Source organism: Apodemus sylvaticus, chromosome 10 (genome assembly GCF_947179515.1).
Source record: "Apodemus sylvaticus chromosome 10, mApoSyl1.1, whole genome shotgun sequence".
Classification (NCBI taxonomy): domain Eukaryota; kingdom Metazoa; phylum Chordata; class Mammalia; order Rodentia; family Muridae; genus Apodemus; species Apodemus sylvaticus.
Window position 1 is genome coordinate 40,114,874 of NC_067481.1, and position 10,830 is coordinate 40,125,703.

General features: G+C 44.2%; 2 protein-coding genes across 2 annotated transcripts in view; both read left to right on the forward strand.

The window, feature by feature from the left end:
- Positions 1–542: 542 nt before the first annotated feature.
- Ccl5 (C-C motif chemokine ligand 5) lies at positions 543–4,931 on the forward strand. Its single transcript, XM_052197729.1, has 3 exons — positions 543–690; positions 1,736–1,847; positions 4,644–4,931. Exons 1-3 carry the CDS (start codon positions 615–617, stop codon positions 4,729–4,731), a joined length of 276 nt encoding a protein of 91 aa, XP_052053689.1. The 5' UTR covers positions 543–614; the 3' UTR covers positions 4,732–4,931.
- A 3,543-nt stretch (positions 4,932–8,474) lies between these two features.
- Heatr9 (HEAT repeat containing 9) overlaps positions 8,475–10,830 on the forward strand; it is a 20,092-nt gene continuing 17,736 nt past the window's right edge. The window contains exons 1-2 of the mRNA XM_052195924.1: positions 8,475–8,562; positions 9,708–9,757. Coding sequence (XP_052051884.1) covers positions 8,475–8,562; positions 9,708–9,757 — 138 coding nt within the window. The remainder of the gene's footprint in view (positions 8,563–9,707; positions 9,758–10,830) is intronic.

Sequence of the window (10,830 nt, forward strand, 5' to 3'; positions counted from 1 at the left end):
CTATCTGGGGGAACAGGATTACCTAGCAAATGGCTTTCAACAAATCTCCTATCCTATACCTTGTTAATTTATCGTTATCAGTGACACAAGAGTGTTGTATGTGTCTGATATAGTAGTGTATTCATGGCAAATACTCTTCCATGGAGAAAACAGAAAAGAGCCAAATCAAATCTGGGATACAACTAGGGAAGTTGCCAAATGAAGATCAAGGGCTTGACCTTATCTGACCCTTATTTGCCTTAAGGCAGCAGCTCCCAGCTACCTGGGGAGGGCCTGCTTCTGACTGCAGATCAGAGGGTGAAGGGGAGGAAGAGATTTTCCCTCTACTGTGTTTGGCCAGAGAGGGAGCCGATAAGTCATTCTGGACTGGAGGGCAGTTAGAGGCAGAGTCATACTTCCAAAGGTGATTTCAGTTTTCTTTTCCATTTTGTGTTTTCATTTTGTGACAGCAGCCAGTGTTTGGTGTCATTTGTGGAAACTCCCCCAGTCCTGGGGGGTGGGGCACTTCCTCTGCTGCCCTGGCTCCCTATAAAAGGTCTGTCTGAGCTGCAGAGCACCCCTGCAGAGGATCCCGAGACAACACATGCATCTCCCAAGCCTCTGCCTCGGGGACCATGAAGATCTCTGCAGCTACCCTGACCGTCATCCTCACTGCGGCCACCCTCTGCACCCCTGCACCTGCGTCCCCATGTAAGTCCAGGGCTCTGACCACCACAGCCCTGTTCTGCCTCGATGCCCCCCATCCTGCCACCCAGACCTCCCCTTCTTTCCAATCCTACTGTGTATGCTGCTGTACATATTCTTGTGTATCCTTGACACCCTGCCATCACTGTTAGATGCCTTATGTATACAGCAGGACCCTCTGAGGAACTTTCCTGTGTCTTCAAAGACTATACTATGACCTCTGCAGACACTCCTTACGTGTGAACTGGTGCCAGGCATATCAGAAGGCTGACCTTTGAAAGATGACTTACTCATATCTGTCACGCATGGTTTCTAAGAAATGTATAATACTGTGTTAGGTGTGATAGTCTTTCATTTCATAGGGAGAAAAGAAACAGGGCTTGTAAAAAATAAATGAAAGTGAACTAAGTACCTGCTATGGGTCAGACACTGTGCAGTTACTTTAATGTGCCATCCTGTTTAATACAACTACACTCTCAATGATTGCTCTTATGTTGCAGTGGGAAACAGAGGCCCAAGGACACTGAGATTCTTGTCTAAGGGTGCACACAGCAGAGCTGTGGGATGACAACTGTGCCACTCAGTGGCGTCTTGAATTAACTGACCACCAAGAGTGTCTTTATTCAGAGCCCTTCAGTACAGGCCAGCCAGGTCCCGGGATACTATGTGCACTTCCGGCCCACTTAGGATCGTCACTAAGTTATGGAACCTCAGCTTAGAAGCTTCCGTATAACTCATCCTACACCTCAAACACACCAAGCTTCGAATCCGCTAGGAGAGCTCTGAAAGCACAAGGCTAAAGGCAGAGGGTGCAGAGCAGAGGAGAGGGGTCCCAGCAGGGGCTTATGGAACAGAGCACAAGGCACAGGCTTAGCTCATGGACCAGACACAGTTTGACAGAACAGGCTTCTGTTGAACTCTCACCATGGCAACTTTGCCATTTCTGCCAAGGCAGACAAGAGTCATTGCTTTTAAGATAACTCATGTAAAGAGCCCAGCGCAGCCGGCAATGAGTAAAGGGTTACCTTTCTTCCTTCCTTCCTTCTCCCAGATGGCTCGGACACCACTCCCTGCTGCTTTGCCTACCTCTCCCTCGCACTGCCTCGTGCCCATGTCAAGGAGTATTTTTACACCAGCAGCAAGTGCTCCAACCTTGCAGTCGTGTGAGTCTCAGCCCCGTGGGTTCCTTTTTGGGGTATAGAAGCCATCCCACACCCCCACCATTATCCTTCTCTGGGGGCGCCGCCTCTCGCTCCCACTCACCCTCTAGACTCCTCTAATAGCTGTGGCTCCTCATCTCCAGCTCAGAGTCTCCAAATGTAGCATTAAAGGACTAGACACCGATAGCCTTAGAGCAGTGTTTCTCAGTCTGTGGGTCGGGACCCACAGGGCAACTCACTATCTCCAAAAATATTTACATTATAATTCATAACAGTAATATTATGATTATGAAATAGTAACAAAAATAATTTTGTCGATGGGAGTCACCACAACATAAGAAACTGCATTAAAGGGCCACAGCATTAGGAAGGTTGAGAACCCCAGCCTCAGAGGCTCCTTCCTATAGAGACAGTTCATAGGACACCAACCTCTGCCTAATCCTCTGAGGAACTAGGGAGGATGGATCAAGGTCAGTTCCCTAATTTCAATCAAGTAAATAAAATCTAAAAACCTATCCATTTAAGACGTTATAATGAGACTCAGCTTTAAATATGCATGTGGATATATTCAGGGAAAATTAATAATCCCTCCCACACAGAGAGTGCTTACTGGCATGTTGTGTCTGTGTGCACTGTCTCTAAACTGTGCACCACCCTGGTTGGTGCGCACAAGTCTCTCCATGTAATCAAACAGGTTCAGAGGCATTTTCTGCTCTACTCAAAGCTGCACAGTAAGTGAAGGATGCGGTCTGTCTCTGGACCTACTTCCTGTTACAAAATAAAATCATTAGTGACAATAAGCTTGAGAAGTTTAAGGTGATAATGACTTACAGAATGAAAACGGAGAGTTGAAGAAAAGGCTCAGTGGTTAAGAGCATTTGTTGCTCTTGCAGAAGATCCAGGTTCAATTCCCAACATCCACATGGTGGCTCACAATTATCTGTAACTCCAGTTCCAGGAGATCCAATAGGCACACATATGGTACACAAATACATGCAGATGAATATTCATATACATAAATGTAAAAAAGAAAAAGAAGAAATCATCAAGTTCCCATCAAAAGGTTGAAGAGTTTTAATCCAAAGACTTTTTGTAACCCTGGCAAAGATGGACTTCAGTTCTGGTGAATCACTGAAAATATAACATTATTACTTAATATTACTAAATTTAGCTCTAAAAAAAGACTTTTTAAAGAAACTCCTTCCTTGAGCACCTATTATGATCTGGCAGAGATGAATAAACTTGTCACCCTTGGCTATGGAAAGTCCATCTAGTAAGAGTGATAAGTTGGACTCAGAATGACTACAGCACCCTATAAAGTCTTACTAGAGGAGAGGCAAGGTATGTCTAGCTTCAGGGGTGAGGCAGGTGATTCAGAGGTGATTACTGTAAAAAGATGCTGTGTGTGGTGAGATTAGGAGTAGAGAAGTGTGTGTGACATGGGTGTATCTGAGAACACACTCACGGGCTTCTACTTTGGTTAGGGACATGTGTAGGAAAGCAGAGGGCACCTTAAGTGTCAGGAAACTGAAGCAAAACATAGAGCTGGCCAAAGTAAAATGACCAGGTACAGACAAAGCCAAGGAAAGGGTCTAGAGAAGAAGCAGTCGAAGTCACCCACGTGTGTACTACTGTCAGCAGAGAGGTACCTGGAGGCAAGAAGACACACAAGAATCAGACACACAGGGGCTGATGCGATGGCTCATGGGTAAGAGCTGCTCTTCCGAAGGTCCTGAGTTCAAACCCCAGCAACCACATGGTACTGAGATCTGACGCCCTCTTCTGGTGTGTCTAAAGACAGCTACAGTGTACTTACATATAATAAATAAACCTTTAAAACAAGAGGAGCTTTGGAGGATGAATCAGGCAGAGTCAGGAGCAAGGATGGACGAGATACAGATGATGCTGAGATTTCCATTCGGGGATGTGCAGGTGTGCAGATCTGGAGGGAAAACTGTAAAAGAGGAAGGAACCAAGCAGAGTTCCCACAAGACACTCCATGGAGATGCCAGATGGTGTGCAAGCCAAGGGCTGAGGACAGAGTCCAGGAACTGTCAATAAAAAAAGGCTGGGCCACACTGTCTGGGTCATCCTTGGCTACACCACTGCTCTCAGAATCCTAGTTACGTCATTTGGTAAACCAGGGCCTCTCAGCCCCTCTGGGGTAGTTTCAAAAGAGGATAATTAAGACATTTCTTTCACTAGGTCACAAAGAAAATAATAAGGTGAAGGGACCGTTGTCTTTGAGGACAGGCGGAAGGGGAAGTCAGATGAACAGAGGGCCCCAAAATGAAGGAAGGAAGGGAAGACTTAGCAAAGGAGATTTGTTCTTTGGTATCACATACTGTATAAAGGAGGAGGAAATGGAGGCCTGAGTGATCTTGATAGCTGGAGTCGGTATCCAAGTCCCTGACTACACGCTTGGAGTGTCAAGAGCAGCAACTAGGCAGTCTTGGAGTTCCCTCTTAACTCCCTCAACTCAACTGATTTAAGTAAATCAATACTTGACTTTTTCAAATTTATCACTCAGCATAAGGTCTGGAGCAAGGAAAGGGGCCAAGAGAAAGCCAGTGCTTGGCCTGCTCAATGCTGGGTTCCAAATTTGTGTATATTTGTAGGGAATTAACATAAATGAAATCCTGCCTGTAGCTCAGTGCCTTGAGTTCCAAAGGAGAAGAATTATTTTCTAAAAGGAAGAAAATAGTATGCAGCTACAAAAATGCCCTACCTGACTCTGATAACCTTTATGTGTTTCAGTACCAAATGCTGCTCCAGTGTTAACCTTTCTCTCTCTTGCAGCTTTGTCACTCGAAGGAACCGTCAAGTGTGTGCCAACCCAGAGAAGAAGTGGGTTCAAGAATACATCAACTATTTGGAGATGAGTTAGAATAAAGGGTTTCCTGATCCTGATCCTGTATAACTTACCTGTCATTGCTTGCTCTTGTCCTAACCAGCTTGGGGGGTGCCACTCAGCAACCCCCTACTCCCACTCATTTCTGAGAGAATGGGTATCTCCGCTGTTCACAGGCTATGCACAGCAACCCCAAGAAATCAGCATTCCATTAAAATTTCTGATGCAAGGACAAAGATGGCTCCTAGTTTGACTTCTTCCTAAGAAACCCTCTTTCCCAGGCACATACCTGGTGTCAACACCAGATTTAAGAGGTATGACCTGTGTAGTTAGCATAGACAAGCAAGGCTGATACAGTAACCAGTGGTTTATCCACTAGGATTGAAGTCTAAGCACCATGATGTAAGTCGACTTGTAAGTCTCCAAGGATTTATCTGGATTCCCGCCATGACACCTCCTTGCTTCCTCAGGCTTTAACCCACCTATGTGAACATTGCAAATACCAATCCTAGCTGTTGGTTATTAGTTGAACTGAAGCACTGGCTCAGTCCCTCACATTCAGAGCCCTCTTTCATTTTATAACCTTGGGGTGGGCACTAATACTAGCTCTACCTACAATATGGACATGACAATTATGTGTGTGAGAAAGACAGACAAACAACACACACACACACACACACATTTAGCCATGGCGAAAATGTGGAGGTCAGAGGAGAGGGTTCCACCTTCTCCTTCTCACGGGGCTGAAGCTCAGGTAGGGAGGCTTGCACAGCAAAATTTTTACTCACTGAGCCATCTCACCAGCCCAATGATCAGCCCAAAGGTAAGTTGGAAATTATTTGTCCAAAGCCCCACAACAAAAGAAAAACAAGTTTAAAGTTAAGTTTTAAAACCAACTAGGTCTAATACAAATGCTTATGGTCTATGTCTTGCCATCTTCAATTCTCAAATTTTTAAACTTATAAAACTTTTCAAACAAATTTTTAACATCCTTCCCTTTCCTCTGGTATATGCTTTTTTTTCTGAGCCATCTGAAACTGCATGTACAATACCACTACACCCATAAGGGTTTCAGTATTGTCTACCAATGACAAGAACATCCTACACAACCACAAAGTGAGAAACAGGAAACAAGGACACTATTATTTTCTAATAAACAATTGTCAAATATATATTGTCACATCCCCACTGGCCCAATAATAGCCTCTATGTGTGTTTTTATTAGGAATCTAATTCAGTATACACACTGAATTAAGTGGAATGTCTTTTTTGGTGTTATTAAAACAAAACAAAACAAAAAAGCAAACAAAAAAAACATCTCTTTGTGTAACCAGGGCTGTCCTAGAACTGTCTATGTAGATGAGTGTGGCCTGGAACTCTAGGGATCCACCTGCCTCTGCCTCCTGAATGCTGGGATTAAAGGTGTGCACCACCACAACTGGCCTTTTTATAGTATGGCTTTTGTTTTCTGTGTATATTAGGGGGCTTCCTATGTAGCCCTACGTTGCCTGGAACTCCCTATGTAGACTACAGTGGCCTGGGCCTTATGATAACCCCCTCCATCTTCAGTGCTGAGCCTACATGGCTGACTCACCATGCCCAGACATTTGTTCTGTTTATTCAAGCAGGATCTCAGTGCAGAGCCCAGACTGGCCTTAAGCTTTCAGGATGGGATTATAAGTGTATGCTACATCACCTGGTTAAACAACATTATCTTTTTTTCATCCTTAAGGGCACTGAAATTGTTTAGATTATATTTTTATAAAGTGTTTATCATTTAGGTTTGCTTATTTCCTTACAGTTGGACTCAGATTAAGTAATAATTCTGGTAGGAATTCCACTTGATAGTGTTATCTTTCCCTGTGCAGCACATAAAAGCACTCATGTCAGTTTATTTATATTGTCTGATTAAATGACAATCAAGCCAGTAATCCATATTTTTTAGGTTTTTTTAGATGTCTTTATTCTTCTTTATGTGTATTAATGTTTTGCAAGCTTACATGTATGTGCACCACATGTGTTCCTGCTGGATTTCTTGTAACTGAGGTAACAGATAGTTGTCGGCCACCATGTGGGTGCTGGAAACAGAACTCAGTTCTTCTGCAAGAGCAATGAGTGATCTTAACCAGTAAGCCCCATCTCAAGCTCCAATGATCCACATTTTCTTGATAAGTAGTGTCATGGTTAATTTTCAGTTATCAAGACTGAATGGATAATGAACTAAGCCACTGGCCATACCTCGGAGAGATTTCCCTTTTTCTTTTTTTAAAAGATGAATTAAAAAATCATATATTAATTTTCTTTGTACTAATGTTTACTTACATGCATGTGAACGTGTGTTCTTGGTGCACAAAGGTCAAATGAGGGCATTAGATCCCCTGGAACTGAAGTTGCAAACTACTGTGAATTGCCAAGTAGATGCTGGGAACCAAAGCTAGGTCTTCTCTGATGATCTTAACTGCTGAGCTACCTTCCCAGTCCCTTGATAAGCTTGTTAGGAGTAGGAAGATCTATCTATAAGTGGGCAACACCATCTCAATGACCAGGCTCTGGACCAAATGGAGAGTGTTTTTTGTTTTTGTTTTGTTTTGTTCGTTTTTTCCCCCCCGAGACAGGATTTCTCTGTGTGGTCCTGGCTGTCCTGGAACTCACTCTGTAGACCAGGCTGGCCTCAAACTCAGAAATCCACCTGCCTATGCCTCCCAAGTTCTGGGATTACAGGTGTGCACCACCACGTCCAGTTCTGGAGAGTGTTTTCTATGTTCTTACTATGGCTGGCCAGGTTGCTGTGACTTCTCTGCCACAGTGGATTGTAACCTGAACTATGAAATAAAACAACACTTTCATCGTTAGTTAACTTTGTGAGAGCATTTTAATCATAGCAACAGAAAAGAAAACAAGACACATAGCAGGCTTCTTACTGTGTACTGATCCGCATGTCAGTATCATGGCAGGCACTAGATTACAGGGCTGGAGAGATGGCTCAGCAGGTAAGAGCACTGCCTGCTCTACTGAAGGTTCTGAGTTCAATTCCCAGCAACCACGTGGTGGCTCACAACCATCTGTAATAAGATCTGACATCCTCTTCTGGAGTGTCTGAAGACAGCTACAGAGTACTTACATATAATAGATAAATCTTTAAAACAAGAAAAAAGGAAAGAGATTACATCACTGGGAAAGGAAAGCCTTCAGAAATGGCATAACATTGGTATGAATTTGAAAGATCTGAGTGACAATTTAACAGGCAAGAAGGAAGGGAAACGGGCTCAAGGTAGATGGAACAGCATATGCAAGCAGAAGAGATCTGAACGGCAGCTCCTTACCACATAGCCTTCCCCCCCACCCCCATCCTCCACGCCCCCCACCCCGGAGAAGAAGGATGTACATATAAAAGAGGCTTTCCTGTCCCTGTCATTCATTTTCCTGATAACCAATTCTATGAACAACTTCTGTACTTAACAAGGTTGACTTGAAATTGGTGGTTCACACTTTGTGTCTCACCAAAGCTACTGAATTTGAGCAGAAATGACTTCACTACTATTTTGCTGAGGGAAAATGAAGTTCAGAGAACACCTAAGTCAGGAGGCCAACAGAGGCAGCAGTGGAACTCAACAATGGAAACGGGTGTTCTGTTCACCATGGCAACGTGGTTGCTCAGCACTTGAGTGTCTCCCTGGTTTCACGTATACCAAAGAAAGGTCCTCCTCGGGCTGTGCCCTCTTTGCCTCACATCCCTGAACTTCTGGCTGTCCTGGCTCCTCTGACCTATACCAAAGAGGATGGGCCATGAAAAACAGGCTGATTTCTCTCAAATCCCCAAGCCAATGACCAACTGCCCATGGCTGGACTATCGAAACAGGAACAAAAGTGAGGATGGGGAGGAAAGGAAAGGAGCCAGGGGTGGGGGCCTGACAAAGTGAAGCTAGCTAACGAGACCCTGTCTCCGACAAGGCCCTGGGTTTAGCAAATCCATGGGAAAGGCTAGGGCAGGACAGTTGATGTCTGCCCGCTGCCCTCACAGTAAGTCTCTCTTTCCAAAGGAGAACTTGCTGGATTCTCTCAAGTTGAGATACCTATGTGTACTCCCCGCCCCCAGTTTCTCAACTACCTGCGTCTTGCCTTCTACACAAACCTTACACCTCTGCCTCTTTGCATAAGGTCTTCCCTAAGCCCACTGCTCTTATCCCTGACTTACCTAATTAACAGCCCCCAACCTCCAAACGAGACAGGGTTTCTCTATGCAACCTCAGCTGTCCTAGAACTCACTCTGTAAACCAGGCTGGCCTCAAACTTAGATTACAGCCTTCCTCTGCCTCCCTACCCTGCTAACTCTTGCGTATATGCAAGACTTGGTCTGTGTTATCTCCTCTAGAACATAAATACCTGATTCCCAGCCCTGAAGGTACCTCTCAGCTATACTGCTTGTGTGTATTTCCACATTCATTTCCCTTTGTAAATCACTGAAGACCATAATTTGCCTCAAATGCTAAACCAGTAGTTCTCAAAATGTCCCAGAGTGAATCAGATACTAGGGGGATGAGTCCTGGAAATCTGGGTTTTAACAAGCTCTCCCAGTGAGCCTAATGCACGCTCCCATCTGAGAAAATGAGAGAAATCAACAGTTGTCACCCTTAACCGAATACTGGAATGTCCAGGGGAGCTTCCCAAAATCCTAGGCTCTATTACCACAAAGCTGACTCAATTAGTCTGATTCAGGGCCTAGGCATGTTCAAATATCATTCCAATAGTTCTGATATACAACCAGGGTTGACTACTAGTACTGTGTTCCCAATTTCAACTACATGGAAGGCACCTGGGATCTGGTTGACATGATGTTCCTGGCAGCATTTCTGAGAGGCTCCCAGGCACAGTACCAGGAAGACCACCTGCCACTGAAGGGCAAGGGTGCCTCATTTACCACCCTACAAATAAATGCCTCACAAGGTGTTGGAACTCACGCTTTAACTACTGTCTTACTGGTACCACACATATATCTTTGCTCCTCTTGCCAGAATTCAGAAAAGCCATGGCTCCTGTTCACCTGCCCTTGTCCTGTTACAAGGTAAGTGATTTTTATGACCCTAGGATCTATGTCAAAATAGGAAGAGCACCAAAGTCCCTTCCAATTCAAGCTAGCTCACGGAACCCTGACATTCACCTGTGGGTCTGCTGTTAACGCTGTGTGATCTCAGACAGGTTACTTTCCTTTTCTGAGTGAGCCTCCAGAGTCCTCATTATAGGTCAGCACTGCCTGCTCCCTTGTGTAGAGTTTCTAATCCTGGACTATGCAGATTGTCTGCTAAAAGGAGTCATTTTTGTTAAAGAAGCAATCCTTACTTGGGGTTTCCAGCTAAAACACAAACTGACCGATTAAATTTAAATATCCCATAAACAGTTTTTAAACTGTTTTAATATCCCATAAATATGGTTTTTAAAATAAAGTTCTAAATATTTTATTCAGTCCTGAAACCCAAATTTAAGCTGACATCTTTTGGAGTTTCTTATTAGTGTTTTGCTAAATCTAGAAACCCTGCTTCTATGAGTCAGCATGGCCTGATTGACATCCTGATAGTCATTGGGAAACCAGTAAGATCTTACCAGTCTCTGAGTTGGGAGGTACTGGCAAAAACCCATTGTTCCCTGTTGCCAAAAAAGAGATGTGTTGTAAAGATAGAAAGATTTCGGAGATGGCTGAATCCAGGCCAGATCCACAGAAAACCACTGCCCACATGAACCCCAGCTAGTCAGAACTGTACCAAGCAGTAAAAGGCTGGGATCTGACATGCACAAGGTCCTGTGTGTAGTCTTAGTGGCACACACACTGAATTAGTCACATGGCTAAAAGAGCATCTGAAGGAAGCCCGATTTCTCAAGTAGCCTATCAAGTTGGTAGAGGCAGAGAACTATGCAACATACCATAGGTGCTGCTGTCTGACTAAGTAGTAGCCTCTTTTCCTTCACCGTACATCTCCCCCAGATCTGGCCTTCTCCCTGCCCACTTTTCAAAGGCTTGGAGATTCTCAAGTAACCCAACTGTGAATTCAGATCAATTTCCAGATCTTTTCAAAATCTTGAGTGCTTTTGAGCTTCACAAGTGCTTTGGGAGAGGAATAGAATAAGAATTAATTAGACCGC

Coding starts and splice junctions, on each gene's coding strand:
- Ccl5 (XM_052197729.1), top strand. CDS start 615: ATGAAGATCTCTGCAGCTACCCTGACCGTCATCCTCACTGCGGCCACC. Junction 691..1,735: donor CCCTGCACCTGCGTCCCCAT/GTAAGTCCAGGG, acceptor TCCTTCTCCCAG/ATGGCTCGGACACCACTCCC. Junction 1,848..4,643: donor TGCTCCAACCTTGCAGTCGT/GTGAGTCTCAGC, acceptor TCTCTCTTGCAG/CTTTGTCACTCGAAGGAACC.